Genomic DNA, 25,524 nt, shown 5'->3' with positions numbered 1-25,524 from the left:
TGCTAGTATACACTGAACACATAGAGGTTAATGTGAAGTAAATACAGTCAGAGCGTAAACAAATACTGTGTGCGTGTGCACGCCGTGCGCGTCTGTCACTCTATGCTGTTGCCGGGAGCAGGGCAGGGTAACCTATTCATACATCCCTAGCCGTTCAAAGCTGCGTTGTCAGTAACCATGGCACCGACCCAACTGTGTGCTCAAACACGTGCGTCGAGGCTCTTTATTAATCTCAGCATGGGCGCTGCTCTCCCACCTTCATCTGAGTGTCTTTGTGTAATAAAATAATATTAATCATAATTTGACAAAGATCAGCGTGATAATTGCTTAAAGAGGTTTTGTGACTTTGACTTTTTGATTTGTTTGATCTCCTAAAAATATCCTAAGAAACATCAAAGGTCTCAAATATAAGTCAAATTCACTCAATCTGTGTGGTTATTGCTATATTTACGAGTGACAAAAAGAAAGCAAGGTTCAGAACCCTCCATAAAAATGTATTTCTACAAATTGTGAAAGTTTGATAATGACTCCGGGAAGTTAATCTGATTCTCAGTGACACCTGTTCCTCCGTTGAGAATATTTAAGTGCTCAAAAACACTCAAATTGGAGCCCCCATAATGCCCTCACATGCCTTATGATTACATTACATCTTCCTGTAAGTCATGTGACTCTGGCTGGCAGCTCTCTTGTGTAACACCGCTGACAAAGAATGATCCAATCACTTCGGCTCTCAAATGAAGTGTGACCTCCTCTGTGCTGGCTTTTCATTAACTCATACCTACTGATTGGCCTCTGTATTTTCCTTTTCGTGGCTTTAATGTAAGTACAAGTGAAATTGTCTCGCAGTCGTATGTTGGAATCCCCCTTTGTGACTATCTGCCCCCTTCTCTCCTCTTCCTTTCCTCCACAGTATGCTGCTTGCTCTATATGTGGCACTGGAATCCAGTCCAAATGTTTTCCATATTAGTTCAGAGCTGTCTCTGTTTCCAAATAGCAGCTAGGCTGGGCTATGGTGAGAGGAGGCCTTGGCAGGGAGGGGAAGGCAAGGAGAGAGAGAGAGACAGCAGGCAAGCTCATCCACCCCAAACACTGCAACAGTCAAAGTCGAGAGAACAGAAAAGGAAAAGAGTGTGAAGAAAAGGGGAGAAATGGGGCAGGGGCAGAAACGTTCTTCAGACAAGAAGGAGGGCAAGAAGAAGAAGAAGGGAGATGAAAGCCCAGCGCCAGAGGACGGACACAAATGCAGAGTCTGTTGCTTCCCTCTGCTCGTCGCCCTGCTCCAGCTGCTGTTGGGGGTGTCCGTCACAGTTGTGGCCTTCCTTATGTTGGCCATCAGCCCCTCACTCCTGGCCAGGGAGACACCATACTGGGCTGGAATCATTGTAAGCTCTGTTCGTACTCTCTAACATCAGCCACTAGATTCACATGTTTGCATGGACCCTGAGTCTCCAATTTGTGATACTTCTGCATGACCCTCCATTTCCCTCAGTGTGTTGTTCACCACACTGCATGTCAACACTGGCCTTTACCGCCTGCAGCCAGACAGTAACTGTTGCCTGGGAAGTCCCCGGTATTGTCATCTTATAATAATAATAATAATAAGTCTCCATCTGTCATATTCACCTGGATGGATACACCTCAATCTACAATCTGTCTCAGTCACAACAGCCTGATTGCACCTTCTGTTGTTGTTGTTGATGTTTTATGTCCAACAAAAGCTGAACATCTGGCCTGATGAGACAAACCAGCAAATCACAGATCATATTGTGAAATGCGATGTTCATTCTGTACTTTCTTCCACCTCATCACCTCGAAATGTAAAACTCTTTGCTTGAGAATTATTGTATTGAAGTTGCAGTTTAAGTTAATACATTTAAAGTAATGATTTAGAAGATTCCAAGCTCTTTAAAGCGCCTAAACGCACCATGAAGTCTTTAGACTTTGTTGTCCTCGTGGGTCAATTTATATCCGATATCAGGCAATACATACAATAGTACAGCTGTACCAACATACAATGACAGACACTCAGATAGCCCATCTGCACATCAGTGCTCCGTACCTGTCCTGAAAGTATAGGGTGAGGTGGTGATTGACACAATTGTATGTTTTTTGCCAAATTATTTCAACAAGGCATTATGTTATGTGCGTCCAAAACAGCAGATTTCAGTTACTTACAGTTTTGCAGTACAGGGCTGACAGGAAGTCGGAGTGAGCCTCGGCCTTTGGGGGTTAGCCATTTTAATCAAGTTTGACTGACTTGTACTGGTAATAGTTATGTTTGTGGACACCTGTAACCAGTCAACATGGCCAAAACACGGAAACCCTCTCAGTATACCTACATCAATTATTTTATGAAGGTTGTATTTGCAGCATTCAGATCATTCAGATTGTCATATCCTCGGGATCTTGGTTTCAATGACGATAGGCCTATTGCCTTTGGAATTTTGATTATTAGCCTATAGGCAATGATAAATATCTTACCTTCTCCTTTATTGCACCTCTTTTGCCTGTGGTAAGTTTACTTACAATGGATTATAAGGTATTCCTGATTCATGTTATTTATTTGTATTATTTTTTTCCGCGGACTAGAGCTTAAGAAGTTAAATAGCTGCCTATCTATCACCAAATGAGGTTACATAATGGTGATTAAGCCCACGGCCCACTGATAGCCCTTGCATTTGTATTAATACTTTGATTGATGAATAGCACTACAGGTATGAATAAGTGAAGTCCCTTTAAACAAATTGTTGAGGAGTAAGAGTGGACCGTCAATTGAAGTGTTAAAGGAGAAGTAAGCTGAAATGTCTTAGACATACAAATAACTGACGTGTCAGTGAACATGTCTCTGTGGAATTTTAATTATAAAACAACAGAAACGTACATTTGACATTTTAAGCCGATTTAAGGTCACATTTTGGTCATAGAAAACAATGTGTTGCTCCTGTTTGGATCTTATCCCAGCTCTCAAAAACATCCCTGGACACAAAACATCCCGAGGTAGATCCTCACAAGATTCAGCCAAGTGGAAAACACTGAGGTCATCAAGAACTTTCCAGAGAATCCTGCTTAAGAACCTGAGAAAAACATTTAAATAAGATGCTGCACGTCAGTCACAAGACTCCAATTGCACTGAAGAGATAGCGTGTGAGTGTGTCTGCCTGAGAAAGAGAGGGGGGAGAGAGAGGGAGAGGGAGAGAGAGGGAGAGGGAGAGAGAGAGAGGGGGAGAGGGAGAGGAGGGGAGAGAGAGGGAGAGAGAGAGAGAGAGAGAGAGATAGTAATTTAATCGGATGACTGCTTAGTGCTGAATCATGCAATATTTATTGAGAGACACCCCTGAAAACCTGGCCACACAATACTTTCTAGAACAAGATTCTTGTTTCTATATATATATATATATATATATATATCATATAGCAACAAGGGGCAAATGCAAGTGCATGGGGTTATTGCATTTTTGTTGATGCTGAAAGGCTACAAAATAAGTATGGTGTTGATATTTTCATTGTCCCGATAGGAGTGAATCTAATCAAACTGTTTTCTGATGTGTTGTTGCAGCTGTGTTTAGTTTCCACCCTGGGCTTCGTCCTGTACTGTATCACCTACCTTCCTGATGAGAGAACGTCTGGTCAATTCATTGGCAAGGTTAGTCTACGCACCCTATTGGACACATTGTTTGCAGAAGTGAAAGTGAACAAATCAGTTATGTCTCTTTGAGTTTGACAAAAGGTATATCATATCTTAGTTGCTGTGAAGGTATGATGTGATGGGTCAGAAAAGAGCTTTGCAGAGGTGGAAGGTTTTACTCACTGAGACACTTCACTTGTTAGATGGCTGCTCTTAAGCATCTGCAACTGTAAATGGCAAAGAGAGAAAGGCATTTAACTGCATGCTTGTTAAGAGCTCTGTGGGAATTCCTATGAGTGAATGAGTGCATTCATTATTCCAACTTGATAGTATAGCTTTATTAGTAGCACAACAGAACATATGCATTTGGAATGACAAGGCAATTAAAATCAGTTCTCCATTGCTCGTTTTATTTCAGTCTGGCTCGCGCGTACATACCAGGTTCCGTGCATACGTCGTGGAGATCGGGTTTCAAAACACTTCAAGTGTACTTTGCCTTGAAGTGCAGCTAATTTGCAAAATGGTCTTTGCAGAAATGCATGATACAAATATCTGTGTATGTATTCTGTAATTTTAAATACCAGATTGTCTGACTCACCAAAATAACAAGGATTTTCTTCATTGACTTCTTCATATACAAAGCTGGCTTTGGTAATGGTGCATATTTCTTTTTTGTGGAAATATGACAGTCGATCTGTTGCACTGCACTTTTCCTCACTGTTTGATCAAAAAATAAAGTCAAATAAAATACTTTTTTAGAAATATGCATGCTAGAACAGCTGCAATTATTCTGCAGTGTCTCCTAAAACCAAATGTGCTTTAATGTATTGATGCCATGAATTGTAATAGTTCAATGATCAAATGGGTTTACTGTAGTTTCCCTCAGTTGGGAAGAATGTGTGGCTTTACAGTCGTTGTTTATTCTTTCAATTACTGTTGGCGCAAAGCGGGCATCAAGTCAAGTTAGTTTGTTATGTAACTAGAGACATTCTGACAAAGGTCCTGGCTCTCTCTTAACACTTTCAAATATATATATTTTTTTTAAGAAGCTCAGTGAAAAATTAAGCACCGCTCATCACTTGCATAATGCCATAAGAAGCATGTTACTAAGAGCAAAATACACCAGCGAATGAGAGCTCCTGTTATATAAGCGAAGGATTAAGATAAAGCTTTAGTGTTATTGAGATTGTGCAATTGCATAAACAACATAAAACCTCTGTCACATTTTACAAGTGTATTTTTAGACGTTCTCTGTTGTTCAGCATACTCACAGGTCGTGCACTAAAGGTGGGAAGCAGCTGTAGCTGTAGGGCAGTCTTGCATGTGCCATGTCTCCTTTGTGCTAAAAGCTGGGCTGCTACTCTAAGGGTCAGGCCTTGTAGCATTGTGGGTAATCTCTTTGAATTCAACTTGCCATAGGCACTGAGCCAGCATGTCTGTCTCTAAGCTACAGTTTTGGCACTGGGTTAATCATGAGACAACAGACTAAAGCAGGAGCCAGAGTTGTAGTATAAGAAACACGAGTCGAAGACAAGAAAAGGTTTTCTGATCAAAGCTTTCAAAGTGCTTGACCTCTGACTTGTCCTCTGCCCTCTACAGATCCTGTACTTTGTCTTGTGTACAATCGGCCTGGTCATATCAGTTCTGGCTATGTCGTTTGCTGGACACCACTACTCACAGACCAGCGGCTTCAGCTGTGAGCAAGTGGGCGTGGACTGTGTGTGCAAACTGGATCAAAATGACCCAATAGCACGCACCTTCCCCTACGAGGGAGTCGGCGACTGTGAGGCGATCACCGGGACACTCCCACTCTACTTCCTGCTCCAGATCGTGCTGAACCTGGCCCAAGCACTCGTTTGTGCCGTCGGTGCCTTCATCATGTGGAAGCACCGTTACCAGGTCTTCTTCGCCGGCCTTCAGATTGGCTCTCCCTCTTCCCAGCAGTGGCAGAAGGTTTAACACGGGGATGACGGGATGACTCTGATCACTAAGATCAGGTTGGAGGGTGACGGGGACATTTGCCTTTGCGGTGTGTGCCAACGTGTCTTTTCTTTGATGTCAGTTTATTTGAACCTTTTGTGGTAGTTATTTTATAATGGCTTTTTGCACACATTTTGTATACCATATATAATTTCCATTTTCAGACGTTATAAGACAACTCGAATAGATGAATAAAAGCAAAACAACTGTTTTCAGAAAAAGAATATTTGTGTAGCACGAGAATTAATTTTTCACAATGTTTCTAGTTATCTTGACATTTGCTCTTGTGACATTTCATTCCATTATCCAAACCGCTTATCTTGTTGAGGGTTGCTGGAGCCGATCTCAGCTGACATTGGGCGAAGGCGAACAGGTCGGTGGTTTATCGCGAAGGCGAACAGGTCGGTGGTTTATCGCGAAGGCGAACAGGTCGGTGGTTTATCGCAGGGCACACATAGACAGACAACCACTCACGCTCACATTCACGCCTACGGGCCATTTAGAGCCTCCAATTAAGCTGAGCTGCATATCTTTGGACTGTTGGAGGAAGCCGGAGAACCCGGAGGGAACCCACGCTGCCCCGAGGAGAACATGCAAACTCCACACAAGAACTGCCCAGACTGGGATCCAAACCCAGGCCCCTCTTGCTGTGAGGTGACAGTGCTAGCCACTACACCACCGTGCAGCCACCTCTTGTGACATACAGCTCATATACAATCGTAAGCACAACACTAAAACCAAAATAGCTGATTTGTTATGCAAACTAGCAAAATGTAAATGGTATTTTCATTGGTTTGGGTTACTGAGATTTAATGATCACGATTAATGGCTCCAGTGGTACATCAGGTGGGATTCGGTGGGTAAATGACACTGCCTCATGCTTTGTTTTCCGTTTTCACACAATACAACTTTCAAAAATGATCTAAATACATTAGCAAATATTACTTTGACGTTTTTGACGCAGTAAAGGCAACTAGTTAGATTCATTCCACGAGTTTGGTTTCTTTTGCTATTATACAAAGTTATGTAGCTCTGTAAATATTGTATAAAATCCTTGAAGAAAAACAACAGTTAAGTATTTTTTCGGGTGATAAAAGTAAATAACAGTCCAATAGAATGCGCTTAAAACAGCTCCTGGCAGCAGTAACACAAGCTGGGCAGGGCACATTTCATGAGACTGGATCCAGACTGAGCTGGGCTGTGGCTTGTGAAGGTGGAGACCAGGCCAGTAGCCAGCATGACTCAAACAGCCTGTTCGGAGTCACAAAGGGAGGGAGGAAGGGGTGCGGTTGAGGAAAGGGGGACTCAGACAGGCAGCTGGATGGAGGTAACTAAATCATCTCACTGTGAGATGCGTTCATTTCATTCAGATAGGACAGAGCAAAAGAGGTTCAGCTTTATTTTATTTTTACTCTCATCCCAGTTGCTGACAGACGTCTATAGGCCTACATGCTGAGCAGGGAATGTAAACGCGAGGCAGTGAGGCAGAACCATGTGCCCAGAGAGGAGGCTGCAATAAATGCGCAATCTTACATCTATTTTGTGAATGATGGGAAAAAAGGTTGATTGACCGGGATGATGGAAAAATAGTTGATTTTTTTTACAGAACATGGTTTTTCAAATTTCATTTGAATGAAAAAAAGAAGCTTGTCTTTCAAGTCATGTGTTTGTGGTTACAAATCCAAACCATTGCTTCAGTTATACGCAGTTTCCATTTTAATGTTGTGTCACCACACATGCAGTTATTATAAATGAATCAATTCAGACCAAAAGGTCAATCATTATCAAATGAATTGATTTGCTTTTGTGGTTAACAACACTATTATTAGTAAAGAGTAAAAACTAAGAATCAGGGAGCATCTCTAACTATGCATCCTCCAAATCATAACCATTTTATATCTAAAGGTAAGGTCTGCATAAAGAGTGAATTAGTCATCCATATTAACAACTACATTTATGGCAGAGTTCAAACGTATGACTAATATGTGACATCATGAAGAGACAACGTTGTTGTTCTGAGTTTGGACTCATGGTTTAATGCACTTATTGTAAGTCGCTTTGGATAAAAGCGTCAGCTAAATGACATGGAATGTAATAATGTAATAACAACGGCGTCTCTTTCTAAGCCTGGCTGTGACTTGTTGTGATCGTGATCATATCACACAAGTTAACTGTGACTGCTCCAAGTGATTAACTGATAGGTATCCTCAAGGATCGCTCTCTCATAACAACTATTTTTTGTTGTTGTTTTTTTTACTTGAGAAATATTCAGACAATTAATTTTTCCAGTGGGAATGGAGCGCAGTTGTATAACAATCAGGAGAGGAGCACCAGGATATTGAAATAAATAATGTATTATGTGAATTATTTATTAATTCTATTTAATAATGCATTTATCACACTGTATATGTAGCTTTTACAATGTGATAAAAACACTATGTATGTATACTGCATCTACATGTGATGGAGGGCAAGGTTTTTTTCCATGTGTTTGGATGTTGATACATCATGTGACTACAAAAGACTCGATCTCGCAGCCAGACACAGGAAGTCACATGCCAACCATCACGGGGGCATGTTTATTTATAAGAAATGACAGTGAAGGGACCTTCCACCCTCCTCCTGATAAACTGTGTAGTCAATGGATCTTTCAAGGCAAAATACAATGATGTGATTCTGGTGGCTACTGACACACTTCTGTGAGTTGTTAGAAGAGACCGCAGAAGACAGAAGATCAATATGTGTATTGACAGAAATCACAAAAATGTTCACGGCAACAAAACACAACAAACTAAACAAAATACTGCATGTGAGATACAGTATTTTAATTATGCAGCTAACATATTTAATGTTAAGTATTTTTGTTTATATCCGGTTAAAAACATATTTGAGTTCAAATTCAAAGTTGAAATGTTCCTGAGTTTTGGTCCAGTCCTCTCAGTGCATCAAAGTCCAATCGTCTGACTCGCTCAGGGTAAAGCCCTGCCTTCAGCCACAGAGGTGTTTAGGACATTGCTTTGTATTTATTGACCTTCTCTGAGTGTTTTCTCACTCTCTCTTCTACATACACACAGCGACGCACGTGACTCTTGACTGTTTAGCAAAGAGATTAAAAACATTTCAAAAAATAAACCCAAATTATCCAAATGTATTAACGGTTGTGCCCCCCAGAGTACAAAGTTTAACGTTTCGTCTCGGATCAAAAGCGTGAAAATAAATCTCAGCTGTTAAAATGGTCTGTTCAGGAAGCGATGGAGACCGAAGCAGTGCATGTTTGTTTAGTATCACACTATGGCAATAAGACTTTTGCCAGACAGTAATGATGGTGCTGGTTTTACCCTCTTCTTCTTCTCGGAGTCCAATACATTCCAGTAATACTGCCCTTTACCCTCCTTGTCTATGCAGTGACAGCTGCTCGCCATTATGGCACTGCGTGAGCTAATTTGAATGGCTGTCACAGGCAGCAAGAGAAAATACAGGCCTGCCAGCGTAAACAGCAAACTGAAGCCAAGAAGGATGGGCTTCTCTGTAGAGGGTAAATGGCACGACGGGATAAAAGACTATTCATCAAATAGAAATTTGTCATACAATTAAACATCAATTCAGGTACATTTGCATTTGTACAACTACGACTTATAGGGCAGAGGCTAGATGCATCATTTGACTACCAATTACATTTAGCTATCTATTTAAGCCATTTATTTCTCTACTTTCAGCCATGGTACAAATAACCCTGGTTGGGAATGGCTGTTGCAAAAAAACAACCTAATATCTTATTGTTTTTTGATTAATTTTATTGAAGAAAAAACTCAGCACTGTGTGAGCAAAACTCACACAGTGCTGGACTGATGTGAGACTACAGTCTGAATTCAATTCTGGTCTAGTATCTCTATCAGCTGTTAATTTGTTGCAATTAAATGTAAAGATGAACGTAAATAAATGAACCAAAGTGACAGCAACTTTGAAGAGTTGAAATATGACCCTGTCTCCAGAAGACAGATATGTTCCCCATGAAAGAGTACAAGTGTGAGTAAACCGAGTGTGAGTCGGTGCAGAGGGGCTTAGGTTGAGTGCTTATTCATCCCCGAAAACAACAAGGACTGAGGCTCAACTGTTAGAAAGCTGCCGACTCAAAGCACACAGATAAGTCTCGTTACAAATTTATTACAACATCTGATCAAATAAAACCACAATTTTTTATACATTTTGTTTAAACAGAAAGTGTCACAGGACTGTTAACATTGAGTGCATGCACTTATAATCTGCCATTAGTTTGTGCAAGTTTAAAACACAAGGTCAGATTTAACAATCAATTTCAGTCCAAGAGAGACTATGATTTACACTTAAAATTAAACTTTAAGAAACAGTGGACGATGATGATACGAGCAGATACAGTAAATATTACAGCATTGGCATCTCTATAGACATGATGATGTTCATATTGTAACAAAGAACTGTAATCTTACCATCTTCAGTTGACTACATTATGTACCAATATACGATTTAGACTTAAAAGACATTTCAAGTAAGTTCTGCACAGGTAATCATTATTGTTTATTCACATTTCTGTTATTTATATACTCTGTATACATTTATTTAAAAAACAAAACTGAAATAGTGCAGCGAATGCATTTTTAAACAACATAAAGCATGCAAAAATAATACCCAGACTAACCAATGTTTCCAGTTACAGGCTTACATTTTTGCACTTAAAAAAAAAAAGTGCACTTTTAGCAGTTGCAATGTACTGTTTAAAAGTTAATGAGTAAGGCAGCATGACACCAAAATAATACTCCATCTATGAACCGCACATTTTGTCATAAATACCATCGGAAATCTAAAAAAAGGTAAAAGGAGAGAATCTTCTCCCTGTTGGCCAAAAGCCCCCAAACTTCTCAAACACTGCAAATCGCGCCCTCTGCGTCCGCTCTCCGACACATCAGCACTGAGGGCTGTCAAGGAACGAGACCTGACCGTCCGCAGACTTGACAGCACTTAAACATTAACCTCACCTTAACATTACCCTCGACCTCTGTCTGGCACACTAACACTACACTGGCAGATGTGTGCCGTGCATGGCCAATCATTCACAGAGCCGAGTTCCTTTGTATGAGGGTGTGTTCAGGCGGCAAGTAAAGCATACTCAGAGTGGCCGAGAGAGCACACAAGGCACAGTTTGAATGCCATAACAGTGATTGTGTGATAGAAAAGGCACCATGTCAAAAACCTCTTGCATCTTGACATCAGTAATTGCAAGTATGCCTATGTATTGTTCTTAAGGCTGTAGTTTGTGTGTGTGTCTGCTTGTCTAGCTTGTTTCTTTTGCAAGCCTGCAGTCGAGTTGCCCGTCACCGTGTCACGCTTGAGCCTGGAGCGGCTCAGGGGGCCGAGGTGAGATGGTTGGGCTGAGGAGGACCCAGGAATCCAAGCCGCTGCTTGTTCTTCCTCTGTTCCGTCATCTGTGGAGGACACAGAGAGGGAAACAAACACGAGACTGAGATATTATAAAAAAAGATATTATAAAAGAGATATTGAGTACGCAGTGCAAAACTCTAAAACCCACACACACAAATAGCAGCACACACACACAATCGGAGTTGTGATAGTGTAAAGCGCCGAGGTCAGCAGAGGTAATGAGGAAGGAGCTGCAGGAGCACTTTCCACCAAGTCAGAAACGGTTGAGTTGCGCTGGTGTGAGACCTGCAGGCCTCCCCTTGTGACTGCAGAGCTGTGGCTGCATGAACTCACTCAAAGTTTATGTTTATCATAAAGGTGGAGTGATATCCTCGCGAACCCCATGACTCCATATTAGTGTTGACTACTAAAGCTATATTGTAGTTTTGGTCAACTGCAGGCCACGTATTATTCCAGATTAAGACATTGGTGTTTTGCTCAAGGGCACTTCAACAGCACACAAACACAGCAGGAAGCTGTTGATTGAATTGCATCGTGAGGTTGAGAGAGGTTGTTTTTTTGTTTATTGGAGTGTGATCCTTCCCCAGTAGGAGCTGTTTTTCACACGTCTGGCAGAAGAGGAACAAGGACAGGCCTGTGACTGGAATCACATGCAGGGGAGGCAGGTGATGAGAGTGATCAGTCACACTGCAGCAGCATAGCTAGTCATCCAAACAACCAGAGGCTCACTGGCGGAAATCAGTAGCTTTGATCGCCGATGCGATAGTCACCTATCGCGCTGCGTTCATGAGCATCAAGGATCCAATAGAACTCATCTTGGTTACTGCACTCAGTAAAGAGCAAAATGAGACTGCTGACGCCACCTCTTCTGTTAGACCTCTTGGTGTATTTAGGTGAAAGGAGTCTCAAGGTGAGATAGCACGTGAAGCTCACAGTCCATGTGATACAGTTGGCTGAACAGCATGCGTTTAAACACAAGGCTACTTTTTTGTTTTGCTTTAGCTTAGTCATCAGGCATTCAGTTCAGACTACCACAGTGCTCAGACCAGAGCTTTTCCCACCACCGCATGAAACATGGCCTGAAGTGGCACTGTACCTGATCTTTGAGCTCAGACAGCTGGCCAGACAGCTGAGCCACCAGAGTGACAGTGCCGTCCAGTTTGTCCTGCAAAGAGCGCATCTCATTCTGCTCGTTGTCTCCCTCGCTGCTCACCAGAGACATGGCTCTCATACGGGGGAACCACTCCAAGTTCTTCTCCTGGGAGGAGAGATGGGATGTGAGAGAAACAGTGAGAAAGGTGAAAGGCATCAAAGGCTCAAATAATGCTGACTCAGTAGGTCAGTGAAACGGCCGCAACACTCTCTTGGCACAAACAACGGCAAGACGGATTTGCATAGACGTGCATGGAGTATTACGGAGCTGAAGCCAGACTGCGGGAGGAGAGTAAACAGAGAGGTATTGGTAATTGGAAAGAGGCGTGGAGGTGTAATATTAAACATTCAATCACAATGGAAGCGGCTCTGTTTTGTGCTCGACAGTGTACAATGTTTTAAGCAGTGTCTCTTGGATACTGTGGATAGCAATTATACACTAAATGGACAGTAACTGGCATTTAACTGTTGATGTGGGAATGAGTCACTGTCGTCTATCAAGAACACAACTGGGAGTATAGTGTTATTAGTGTGTGTGTGCGCGTGCGTGTGTGTGTGTGTGTGTGCACCCGCTCATGCAAACTGAGACATTTTAGTTTATCATGTGTTTTTCCAACGGCGCAGTGGATAGAGCAGAGTGAGCAAAACGAACCTATGGGCATTATATAATGGACTTAAGTGCGTCTGTGTTTGTACATGTGTGGGTGTATCTGCATGGATATGTACATAGCAGACTGAGAGCAAGAGTGTGTGTTTTACAACACGCATGCTCTTGAAAGGGGAGGTAGGTTTCACAGAGACAGACTGCCATCAGCTGATCTTATGTAATATTCCTCTGCCAGTTCTTCTGATAAAAATGACTCAAAGGTGCCGAGAGTGGGTTTTGACTGGCACCACACTAAGTCCAGTGGGGGGAGTGAGGTATTCTCCCACCTACACTTATTTAAGAATAAACTATAGAGATAGAAGTAATATGGAGTAATATGGAGTGAGGGTGGAGAGGACAGTGGCGTGTGTGGCTTATTTGTTTTTGTTCCCTTAATTAATGAGTTTATTAATGGCCCTGACATATCATGGGACTGATGCTACTAACCTAAACTCACTGTGAAATTAAAAAGTGTAATGGCATTGCTTAATTGTAGTATTTAAGTCAGTCAAAATCTGGAATATTGTTGTTATAATTATCAAACATTCTGCTTTTGTCTATCAAGTTCATGGCATGTAAGGCTATTTTAAGGTAAATGCAATGCATACGAACAGAAAGGCACAGTAAAGCAACTTTTACCAGTAAGTTCAGGTTAAAGAAAAACAAGAACGCTATGCTAACATTTTCATGTTGCCATTTAGCTCACAGTTGCTAACTGGAAATGGGGGTGAAAACGAACCGATTACAAAATACACATTTTGTTCTCTACATCTGTTATTTGACGTGTTCAGGCCATCTTCACATTGATAAAGCGACTGACACAATGCAAGCATTTCTTCTGAAAAATAAGTGGCTGCCACTTCGAACAACATTACTGAAGTGAAGAAAGGTTGTCAGTGGGGTCTATTTATGTCATAGTCAGGATGCCCTGATTGCAGTTATCAAATGGAACCAACTAAAGTATTTCTGACTCGGATTGCTCTGCGAAAAGAGGTATCTTATGTCTTAACAGCATTTATATTTTGGTTGTTTTCAACACTTGACTGCTTTTTACTTCTGATTAGAATACTTTTTCCATCCCTGACTACAGGGAAGCAGCGAGACTGATTAAGTATGACTGCTGAGCTCCACAGTATGAATCGAGTCATTCTATAAGAGCTTGCGTGAGAATCTCGGGCCTCAGGCATCAAGGGGCCAATAAATTTAAAAAAAGAATAGTTTCCTTTCTACCAGCATATAAAACACAGCAAACGCTCTGTGAGCGCAAAGACAAAGCTGAAGCGTCACTGAAACGGAGGACTATCTGACGCTTGTTTCATCAAGTCATCCATAACTGATGGATTAAGTAACCACAAAGATTCAATAAAGATACCTAAGAGTTTGAACGTACAGCCTCTCATGTTGGTTGAAGCATAGATCAATTATATACAGTTAAGCAGTGACTGAGCAGAATCTGAACTACCCCATTTCCATCTCATTGCTGGTCATTAGACGGAACAGTAATCCACTGTGTGTCTGGATGAGTCAAAGCTTTGGTGTTGCTTCACTGATCCATTTACACACCTCAGTGAGCATGAATTTACAGACATTCATGTGCTTCTCACTCTGCTTGCCGTCGCCATACCGCTGATGAGTTTTACCACGTACTGTACTGCGCTACCACGCCAACCAGAGAAGTTAGGTTTCTGTTGTGAACATACTGGAGTCACCAATGTCAGAAACCTCAGTCAAATTACTGCAAGGCTGAAAAATGTGCGCTCCTGTTGTGTTATTCATCTTTCCTGCCACGGCTGCTGCTTATGCTACTATACAACGACTTTTTGAAAATGTCCCCAAATTTCTCACATTCAGAGATGAGAGCAAATGCAACCCTGAGACAACACTTGATTCATGTAGAGGTAGAAAAAGGCTCATCTCTACAATTTCTATAAAACCTCTCACATTTAGTGAAATGAAGGGTTGAATAAATAGTTTTGAGTACTTTGTAAACAATAACCCCATTTGATGCTTGCGATTTCTAAAATGTAAGGATTTGGTAGATATTTTTATTGTCATATACATTTTCAAATTCACTAATAAATAAATAAGACATTTGCCTAGATTACAACGGGCTGCGAAAACTTCTATCTTTAAAAATGTTGAAGACGTATTTATTTGTAAATAAACTAAAAGACAAATATAAATAAATACATTTGTTATTAAATTTCATGTAGCGGCATCAATGTTATGCTTGTGAAATTCTCAAAAATAATTTAAAATCTTTTTCTTTACTGGACATCAGTGTAGCTCTTTGCATTTTGGGCTGTGTCGAGAGTAATATACATTATTTATTACCTTGCATGAAGTAATGCACACTTTGGTCAGGAATTTAAGCTAAGAGTAGCGTGTCAAGAGATACAATGACACAGCGAGTTCAAAAAGGCATTTTTCCAAAAATGAAATATAAAGCAAGACCTTAATATCTCTGTATTAATTCATGTTACACCACTGACAAGAAATCAAATTGATACATTATTAGTATTGCTGTTATTATTAAAGACTACTACTACCAGTACCTTTTCCACTTTGATACTTTTGTTACAGACAACGTGTTCTATGCGCGTTGTAAATTAGATGACGGGGGACTATGTCTGTGTTAGAGAGAGAAAGAGACAGGAGAGCATGTGCCTGCCTGAGCTGAGCTATTAGCAGGCCACTTGAGATGGGTTATGCAACAGCGTTGTGGCTGCTGCAATACCTGCTAGGCCTGCAGTCGCTGTCATGATTTTACACACAAACACTGCACACTAATTCCCATCCACACGCACAACACAGAGCAGACACTTAGTGTAACACGATCCTACTCTTTTGCTTCGCACCACATCACTCTACCCACCCAGGTGCACTCATTATGACGGTTATTGTGTGCGTGTGTGTGTGTGTGTGTATGTGCGTGGTGCATGCGTGGGTGTGTTTGAGGTCATTGGGTTTCAACTCATTTCCCAACGACCTCCTCAAACGCACACACGTATTTCTACCCAAGTCAAGCTCTGGGCTCCAGCGTTGAGAATGCGGAGTCTCATGCAGAGCTCAACATGATCACAGACTCCAATACTTTTTAATTCATCGTTTTTTTCATCACAGCTTCCATCATAGCACCACTGCTCTTTTCTCTCTCTCTCTCTCTCTCTCTGTCTGTCTGAGAGACATACTGTGTGAGCAGATTATCCTTGACGTTATCAATTTAGCATTACACTTCCATAAAGTTGCTGAAATGTTCCATTTTGGCACATTTCTTTCACCTTTTGCTCATGGAATACATAGATTCTGAGGAGCCACCTTTAATTTGTTGTAACATTTTTTTCTATAAGTTGGGACATACATAAAGTTGTCCAACTAACCAGACGCAAAATAAACATAACAAATTGAAGCAGCAAAAACAGAGATATTCTGCCCACTGGTCAGCTCCTAACCTTTAAGTTGCCATATATATTATTGGTTGTTTTTTCCTCCATATTATAAAGTTATTTGTAAAGAGATGTTGATTCTGATGGAGGCCACAAGCGAATACATGTTAGTCTGACCATCAAGATTGCTTTCCCTTCTTCATGAACCATGCAAGTTGTGTCAGAAACCGGATGCAACAGGATAGCTCCTTTCATTTTCATTTAAAAGGACTTATAAATTACAGAGTCCTAGATGAAGTCTGCCACCGTTTTTGGTAGTTGAGTTTTTGACTGTTAATCTTAATAAATAATGACTACGGATTATGCTTTTTTCCTCTAAACTAAATTTAAATGTTCCTTATTTAGACAATATGCAAAACTATTGGGAAAAACTAAAACTTTGCAGGAGCTTTAAAAAGTATTCCACCATTTTATGAGAATCATGAAAGAATATTATACAACACACCAATGTTAAAGTGTGGTTTTTCCCCCTGTGTGTATTTCTGCTCTGGACCATGTTAACAGGTGTTAATATAAATTCCTGACTCATCATTACCTCATCACAGAGAGATACCATGGCCTCGCATCAGAGAGTCGACCTGTTGGAAGACCTGCTGATGCATATTAATTCAATGACTGTCACCTGTTTATAATGCAAATTGTTCATTATAATGCCACCATTCTTATGCCCATCATGGCCAAATGTTAATCACAAAATGTGCCATTGCGCTCCGAGGCTTCATTTGAATCCATTAACCTAACGGCAACACCTTTAGTTGCCCTTACATCCTTCAACTTCTTGTCCGTGTGTCAGTGCAGCAAGTTGGTGCATTGATGATAATAGAGCTGGACTGGGTTTAATTACTATTTAACCATACTGTGTCCCAGCAGGTTAGGAGCTCAGAATAGTGAAGACTACCTGAGAACAGAGACCCATCTCTCTCCAGCAGCGAGGGGGAAGGAGAATAAATTGAAATGCCTGGCACAGGCCTAAAGGCTCAGTCTCATTTTTCGATCGCTCGTCTGCTGTAGAGTCACACGCTTCACACTGTGCAAGTCTGCAAAGTAAGGAAGGCTGCCCAACTTTAAGACTCCAACACATGCTGTCTGGTACGGCTCGCCAACAAAATATGAATTGGGGGGTGAAATGAATGTGCTCGTTTGTCCACATGTTCCTGGAATAATAAACAAAATGTCGGTAGCTTTGGTGTGTCATATTCAAAAAAGTTGCCTTCTTTTGTATGCCTTGCAAACACAAAATTAAAAGAGCTTCACTGTCACTCAAGCTTCAGTATCTTCGATGATAGAGCAGCTACCTTTGCATTGCAAAAAGGTACTGAGGGACTATTTCCTGTGTGTGTACAGTATGTAGGTTTGGTCTACTGACCCCAATCATCTGGGCCACGTAGCTCTCAGGGCCGGTGTATTCAGTCGGATCCTTCACCCTCACCAGGACCAGGAAGTAGAGGTAATGCCACATGTTGTGCTCGGATTTGATGTGTTCCTCGAAGGACACTGTCTTGTTGTCAAATTTGTCCCTCTCCAAACCTGCAAGACATGCGCTTTAGTTAGCATCAGCTCTTCTAAACATACGGTTCTTTCACTTCGCCATCATGTGCATAGAGTAGGTGAACCACATAGCCGTACACACCACAGATGAAACAGGTGGTTTTCAGGATCTCCTCCTTCCTTTGTTTCTCACTTCTCAAGTCAGCGAAAGTGTCGATGATAACACCAAAGATGAGGTTAAGAACGATGATGATAACGATGAAGAAGAACAGAAGGTCGTAAACCACTCGGGCCGCAAACAGAGGCTCCTGGATGGTCAAGTTACAGGTAAAATATGGAGAAAAATGCATCATTTAACTTTGACCATCACTACTATTGTTAAAACAGAAGCTAAAGCAGCACAAATGAAATGTATTTATACTTCGTCATTACAAACAGCCATCAAGTAAAAAGAAACCAAATGAACACAACCCCGTCTAACCTCTTTGGAGGGTCTCCGGAGAATGTCTCCCACACCTCCTCCATTGCGTAGTCCCTGGTTCAAAACCGTGATTATACACATGAGCAGAGTGTCACACACCCGCTCTGTCCCATCGTCTACAACAGACACACATAATGGGAAAGGCAAAAAAAACAGTAGACAACAAGGGTAAACATGCAGGATTGGCTTCCATTGAGAAACACTTTTTAATTTGAAAACTAAAGGATTCACTAAATGTATATAACACACAATCAGAACATCTGACTAAATCAAGTCAAATCATACAACACCATTTAACTGAACTGAATTAAATTAGATTTTAGAACCGAACTCTCATAACTGGCCGTATAACAGAACCCCTTGTCATAGGAACAGTCAATAATGGTGGGACTAAAGATCAAATGGATACCTTAAATTTGCCTCCTCAAATGTGAGAGTTTAACAGAAAGACACATTTATTCATATCTCATCTGTAATGTACATATACCGTAAATAGATGGAGGAGAAGGATGTGGATGAGATCATGTTGTGTGCCCCTATGGTGCAGGTGATCGAGTGAGATGCACGGACACAAAGAGGAGTGTGAGTCACCCCCTCTGCCTCGTCAAGTTTCTTTGTGTGCACGCCTGTGTGTGTGTGTGTGTGTGTGTGTGTGTGTGTGTGTGTGTGTGTGTGTGTGTGTGTGTGTGTGTGTGTGTGTCCTTTCAGGAACTGACGACTGACACAGTAAGGTAAAACATACACCTCGGTCGAACCACGACATTTTAAAACTTGTCCACCCAGCAGTTCATAATAGAAAATGTAATTAATTCATTTAAATCCAAACTTACCGGGGACATTTTTAGGTGTTGAAACAGGACAGCTATCTTTGATGCACGAGTCAGCAACTCCATTGTTACTCAATAAATCCCCTTTTCCTTTTAAAGAAATAAAAAAAGTATAAATTATGTGAGATTGATTAATGATAACAGCACGATAATTTACAAATGAAAGAAGATGATTAAATTGTGCTCTGACATTATAACTCCTTCCCGCTAATTCTCATCAGCACCCGTAAAATCAGCAAGGAAGATTTAGTCATACGTTATGTAAACTGAGGCAGCAGCTGCTGGGTGGGCGGTGAAGTGCTGCTGAAAGAACCTGAACAAATCATTTGCACATCGGTAAAGCCCTGAGCGGCAGGGAGGCTGCACTTGAGTGTGATGGGCTCAGGCAGACAGAAGAAGAACTGTTCACCTGGAGGACAGAGGACAGGGCTGGGAGACAAGAGGCAGAGGAAGAAAAAGTAGAAGAAAAAGACGAGTGGAGGGGACAGTGGGCTGAGGCGGGGCACAGGGGCCACAGCCCAGAGGCAGCACAAGCGTGGACAGAGTGCTCCTCGGCTCTGATGGAGCTCTGGTTGTGCCTCAGCAAACAGACAGACAGGCGTAAACCCAGCTGGTTACATAACCCACCAGCGCTCTGATGTGTCTGCTGTGCTCTATTCAGCAAAACGCAGGATGGCGCGGCCACCAGGTTATGCAACAGGTGCACATGTGCTAGCAGGTTGTCTTCCCGAGTCTCGGAGCCCCGTGCCGGAGCTCATTAACACACCTACACTATCCAGTGTTTCAAAAACATGTGCGCCTGTATGGATACACAGTATAATGTGTATGTCCTAACATTTTTATGTGGAGATTGTGTGCGTTTATATATATATATATATATATATATATATATATATATAATTATTATTATTTTCCTAAAGTAAACAATTATTGCATGTATAGACGTGACAGGAAACAAGGGGGTAAAGATGGGAGATGACATGCAACAGAGGTTCAAACCAGGGAAATTGCAATTATATGTGCAGCGTCTTAGAGCGCTAGGACGCCTTGTGAATAATGATCTGTTATTCTGCTCAGACAGGAGTCTACTTGTATCTACTTTACATTGTGGAAACTGTTCGAGATGCAGGGTCCCGTCCCTTCACTTTGCATGGCGCAGTACAACAAGTGTTTTCTGACCTGGTGCAGGAAGGCGGTCCACATTCATTCGGAAGTCGTCCTTAAGGAAGAGGAAGCCAATGATAGAGAAGAAGTAAACAAGGAAGATGGCCAGAACAGCAGTCAGAATAATAGAGCGGCCATTTCTCGTCACGCTCTTTATCACGTTGAGCAACGTCTCCTCTCGGATCACCAGGTCAAACAACTGTGGAGAGAGAAAACAGCAGTCAGTCATCAGCAATTGAACAATCAGAATGTCTATATCTCTAAACTAATCAACCATGAAATTGAAATGTGTGAGAGATTTCTTACCAAAAAGCTGTAAAAGAACTCGTGCACAAAGAGGCCCAGGACGCAGATGATGGCATAGCCCAAATGGTAGATAAAGAGCATGTCCATAACAACTGCTTTGTAGCCTCGAGTGAACGTCCCCTGGTTGCCCACAAAACTTACAAGAAAGACTAACTTGTTGAACAGCTGAAAGAGAAGAAAAAAAGGTTCAGGGATGAAAGAAGGAGCCAACAGCTCTGATGTGTGAAGAGGCAAGAGGGGACATGCCCCCCAACAACGCTGGCTCAAATCTTCCATTACTTACATTGACAGCACCCAGCAACAACAGAGCAGGACCGAGGCCCATAGTGTAGATGGCACGTAGAATGAGGGAGACCAGGAAGAACAAGATGCCCAGCGGCTTAGGTAAGACAGGAAGTAGTGCAGTGAACACCCCCAACGCCACCCACAGCAAGATATTCCAGAAGGGGGACAAGGTGCCTGTACAGAAGAATAAAGCTTGAATCAAGGTACCAGGGCTCTGAAGCACTGTGGCATTTCTCTAATGAATTATTCACCCGAGCTAAAAGAGTCACTTAGCACAATCAGAGGCAACACTTTGAAATGACAAACATTAGTCCGTTGGGACCCTCGACCAGCTTCACCTGAAGATCACCATTCTTTAGGAAGATGCAGTGTCCTAATGATTTATTAATTAAAGAGGCTTTCATTAAAACACTTTGAATGTTTGACAAGTAAAAGCGGAAAAACAACAACATCTGATCACACTATGAACAACAACAAATCTCATATAATGTAATATCATTGCTCCATCAAGAACACAACAGGTTGGGCTGTAATTACATGCGTGTGTTGCGTTAATGTGTTGATTGGATGACTTCTTATTCTTTCAGCTGCACTCCAGCGGTGAGAAACAGACTTGGGAGCTAATTATTTTTTTAATATAAAAACATTATCCTAAGCAGTAAGAAGGTTTCCTTCCATAACTTATCACCTACATCATACATAAAAGTAACACTGCATCCAATCTGAGATTGTAAGACCCCACTTCGACGTGTCACACTGCAACACACAGCTCTGGAAGCTGACACACATTAGTGAATATATGATAGATGATTTTCTTTTTATTCGATCCCAAGACGGTCTCACACCGTCAGGGTTGCAGCTGAAATAAGGCTTGAATATTCACACGCACACACACACGCACTACTATTACATCCTGAACACATTAACTTAATATGATACACACATAATTATAGTCAGATCTATTGTGCTCTAGATGACAGGGATATTATGAATATGTTAATTTACGCGTTCACACAGTCAACGATTCATTTATAGCCGTCTTATTTGCATGTGACCATTTTTTTGCATGTGTTATTTTTCATCTGGACTATAACTTTAACTTCTTTGTATTTTTTAAATATTAATTCATGAACTACGTACTGAGCTTTGATTGGTCAGTGGGTGGTGCTTTTATGAGAGTTAATCTCATATCTCCAACATAATAAATAATAAAACACATAACCTGCTAAGTAGCATGTGCTTTGTAGTACAGGCCCTAGGTGCAACTAGAATGGGAGGGAGTGTTCAATGAAGCACATTTTGTTCAAGCATATACTATTCTGACAAGTATTATCCTCCGGATGCTCCGATCTGAGTTGTTCAGGCCTGATGCCAATATCAATACCTTTGCTTTGGGCATCGGTATATCCGATCAGTGTTGAACTAATATGCCTCAGTGTGTGGAAGTGACTGGGATTATTCTTTATGTGTCAGGAAACATCAGGCTTGACATAAACGTTGCTTTCCTAACAAAATTTAACACATAAATACGTAGATATAAATGATTGAATTGTTAATTATTAAAATAATGGTATCCAATACCAGATCTGCCCATTATCACAGATACTCTATCCAGCTACTTGAGTCAGTATCGGTGCATCTCGAGCTAGTGAAACCTTACCTCGTTTATTTCACTGTCTTTTTAAATAAAAGACCGCAATGTGAATCAGGCAAATAAGTGAAAACACCGTTGTGGGTCGACTATCGGCATGGAGTGGAAAAAGAAAAAAGGAATACATAAGAAATTCTCACCCTCATCACCATCATCACCAAAGGGGTAGAACACAGCCACAGCGATGTTGAGCAGGCAGGCCAGGTAGAAGGAGATGCTCCCCCAAACAGAGATGTGTCGTGAGAACCAGAACAGAGCCTTATTTCCTGCACAAACAGAACAGGAAGCATAAGTATGGAGACACAAACTCAGCACACAAACAAATGAAGATGCGGCAGGCCTTTCAATTTATTCTGGAAATAACAATAACCAGACACTCTGGATGATCATCATGATTTACCATCCTGCAGCCCACTTCCGCTGCTGCCACCATCATTATTATTATTTTCCAAGCACTGTATTCAGAATGTAAAGACTTACTGCGGATCTTCTTCTGCCACCTCATCTCGTTGTAGAGGTTTTCAAACTGCTGGAAGAAGTCGTTGACCTTGCTGCCCTGGTCGTCCCTCTCGGTGGTGGTGAACACACGCACCATGGACTCTTCCGTGAGGTACTCACAGATGTTAGGGACCGGAAACACTATCTGCTCCATGGTGCGGTCGTGACGCACAATCTGGCAAAAAGATATCCAGCAAATCCTCAGTAGGGGTTTGTATAGGAAAAATGTGATGTGCTTATTAGTCTTTAAAATTTTAGAGATTCAGACGATAAATGGAGGAAGTGATGATGAGGTTTACCTCTATCTGAGCTGTGTGATTGGCATAGTAATGGAGTGCGTCATCCTTCTCATTGTCGGGGTCCACCCCTGAACCCAGACCCAACCCCAACCCTGGCCTTAGGCTCTGCTGCAGGATCTTATTGTGTCGGGCCAGCTAGGATCCAATAACAGAATTACTCATTCAGTGAATGTTTTACATACATGGCACACTCAAGACAAGATCTGTGTCAATAACAATAATACAATTGTGACACATGGCTTTAAAAAGAGGTTGCAACTTGGCATGGCAATTGGAAGACAGAACATCAAAAAGCCACATAATGGAGAAATCAGGACAAACTAACAGCGTACATTTGCAGATATCAGGTCAAGGTAAATGGAGTACCGGTACATTACACTATAAATACAATACTTTAAATTAAGATAATTAAGTTACTTATCCATATTGTCCTTTCTCCAAGGCCTATGTATATACTGCTGTTACAGTATTTTGGTTGCTTAAACCGGCAATAAAAAATGTTTGGGCTCCTTGGAAGCAGCAGAAAAAAGGTGTGACACTGGCATACCACCACTTCTATTTATTTATATATATTAAATAATTGCCATAGGAGGATGACAGAAACAGATTATTTGTGTAAATCACATGGTTGCCTGTAAAAAATAAAATATATATAGTTTACTGTCTGCATTTCCTCAAACTAAATGTTTATCATACACTCTTGTTTATTTACTTACTCTATGCATTTCTTATCTCACACACTGAATACAATGAATGGCAGCTGCCCTAAGGAGCAAATACCAGATAATATCTTCAAATAGATGCCTGATTAGCTCATGTCTAAGTCTGTGTCATGAGTGGATATGTGTGTGTGTGTCTGTGTGCGTGTGCGTGTTTTCACTTTCTGTAAAGAAATATATAAAACAATGAACAGTTGAACAGTAAAAAAAAAACGTCCATGTCATGATAAAACCAGTCTGCTGGTTGGACAAAAACAGCGTGTTTGACACTTGACTCTAAAGAGGTCAAAGTTAAAACCAGCTGGACTTAGTCTGCCCTCGCCAGCTGACAAACTTAGAGAAAGGCAGACACAAGATCAAACTACTTCCTCAGAGGCATAACACACCCGTCTCATTTCTTTACTGCCGTTACCCTCGACGAGGAAAAGCACATTTGTTTAGTAATACAGTGACGACCGCCTGCCTCAGTGAACACCTACAGTCTACCTGTCTGCACATCCGTCACATCCTTTAAGATCATTTTAGAAACAGAGGAGGAGAGAGAGAGAAAAGAGAGGCAATGCAGTCATGCTTTTGGCATTTTTCTTGCCTGGTGGGCCAGAATGTAAATGTTGTGTCCGACGTCTCGGGGTTTTATCTGGTCTCCAACATTGTCCTCGTCCTCCTCACTCTCCAGACCCTGGGCGTAGGCTTCCTTCATTACATCCACCTGATGCATACAAGTTAGGAAAAGTTACAGCTTATTGCAGTTACTAGCTATGTATGCGTGTGTGTTTACATGTTGCCACACACACACACACACACACACACACACACACACACACACACACACACACACTCACACTCACCAGTTCGGTGGGTCTCATCTTGTAGAGGATCTTTTCTGCGTTCTCGCTGTCATGGCGACTCTCCATGATAGCTAATAAGAGCTTGGAGGCATTGTTCTACAACACAAAGCTTCACCAATGAGCCTTTACATTTTGATCAACTACAACCTACAGAGGCAAGTCAATCAGGAAGTAATGACATGATGGATGCACATTTTAGCAGAATTAAACCATTTGAATGTTGTCATTTTATTGTAAGATTGCAATGTTCCGCAGTCTAACAGCTAGATACAAGGTGAAGCCAACACACATAAGCCATCACATTGACTACCTCTGGTTAGCTTGTTCCCATTATCTTGCACTATAAGGTAATTACTACTATCAAAGCAAACCGTAAGCATTGCTACAGTAATGGCTTTTAATGCCAGTGCATCACAACGAGCAGCCTCTCAGGGCTCTTGGAGGTACCTGCTGCTCACCTTGAGCACCAGCACGAGGTCCAGCCGATGCTTCCCCAGGGGGTTGATGGAGTTGACAATCAGTGCAATAATTATGTCAATGCCATTTGACTCATGCTTGGCTATACAGCTCTGGAAAAATAAGAGGGGTATAGTGAATGTACGTCAAATAAAAACAAAATACATCAGAAGAAGATGTGCCTGTGTTTGACAAACACACAAAAAGAAAATAATAGCTTTTGATCAATAGTAAACAA

General features: G+C 41.4%; 2 protein-coding genes across 3 annotated transcripts in view; one reads left to right on the top strand and one right to left on the bottom strand.

Annotated features, from left to right (window-relative positions):
- Positions 1-763: 763 nt before the first annotated feature.
- Positions 764-5,821, top strand: sspn (sarcospan (Kras oncogene-associated gene)). Its single transcript, XM_034535595.1, has 4 exons — positions 764-819; positions 911-1,382; positions 3,557-3,643; positions 5,225-5,821. Exons 2-4 carry the CDS (start codon positions 1,149-1,151, stop codon positions 5,582-5,584), a joined length of 681 nt encoding a protein of 226 aa, XP_034391486.1. The 5' UTR covers positions 764-819; positions 911-1,148; the 3' UTR covers positions 5,585-5,821.
- A 3,932-nt stretch (positions 5,822-9,753) lies between these two features.
- Positions 9,754-25,524, bottom strand: part of itpr2 (inositol 1,4,5-trisphosphate receptor, type 2) — a 48,974-nt gene continuing 33,203 nt past the window's right edge. Inside the window, exons 43-57 of one of the 2 annotated variants that reach the window (XM_034536146.1) lie at positions 25,289-25,399; positions 24,831-24,926; positions 24,572-24,691; positions 23,264-23,398; positions 22,947-23,139; positions 22,607-22,732; positions 20,814-20,989; positions 20,531-20,695; positions 20,240-20,423; positions 19,064-19,150; positions 18,234-18,349; positions 17,895-18,060; positions 17,631-17,791; positions 12,117-12,278; positions 9,754-11,064 (exon numbers count right to left, since the gene is read on the bottom strand). In XM_034536146.1, coding sequence (XP_034392037.1) covers positions 10,984-11,064; positions 12,117-12,278; positions 17,631-17,791; positions 17,895-18,060; positions 18,234-18,349; positions 19,064-19,150; positions 20,240-20,423; positions 20,531-20,695; positions 20,814-20,989; positions 22,607-22,732; positions 22,947-23,139; positions 23,264-23,398; positions 24,572-24,691; positions 24,831-24,926; positions 25,289-25,399 — 2,079 coding nt within the window. In that variant the 3' untranslated portion in view covers positions 9,754-10,983. Of the gene's footprint in view, positions 11,065-12,116; positions 12,279-17,630; positions 17,792-17,894; positions 18,061-18,233; positions 18,350-19,063; positions 19,151-20,239; positions 20,424-20,530; positions 20,696-20,813; positions 20,990-22,606; positions 22,733-22,946; positions 23,140-23,263; positions 23,399-24,571; positions 24,692-24,830; positions 24,927-25,288; positions 25,400-25,524 lie in introns of those variants that run through there. The other variant, XR_004609643.1, reaches the window with a different exon arrangement.

The sequence above is a fragment of the Cyclopterus lumpus genome, chromosome 6 (genome assembly GCF_009769545.1).
Source record: "Cyclopterus lumpus isolate fCycLum1 chromosome 6, fCycLum1.pri, whole genome shotgun sequence".
Lineage (NCBI taxonomy): Eukaryota > Metazoa > Chordata > Actinopteri > Perciformes > Cyclopteridae > Cyclopterus > Cyclopterus lumpus.
This window is presented reverse-complemented; position numbering and strand designations above follow the sequence as displayed.

Excerpts from the sequence above, each read along its gene's own strand:
- sspn (XM_034535595.1), top strand. The coding sequence starts at position 1,149 with ATGGGGCAGGGGCAGAAACGTTCTTCAGACAAGAAGGAGGGCAAGAAG. Across the intron at positions 1,383-3,556 it reads CATACTGGGCTGGAATCATT|CTGTGTTTAGTTTCCACCCT; the intron begins GTAAGCTCTGTT and ends GTGTTGTTGCAG. Across the intron at positions 3,644-5,224 it reads CTGGTCAATTCATTGGCAAG|ATCCTGTACTTTGTCTTGTG; the intron begins GTTAGTCTACGC and ends TGCCCTCTACAG.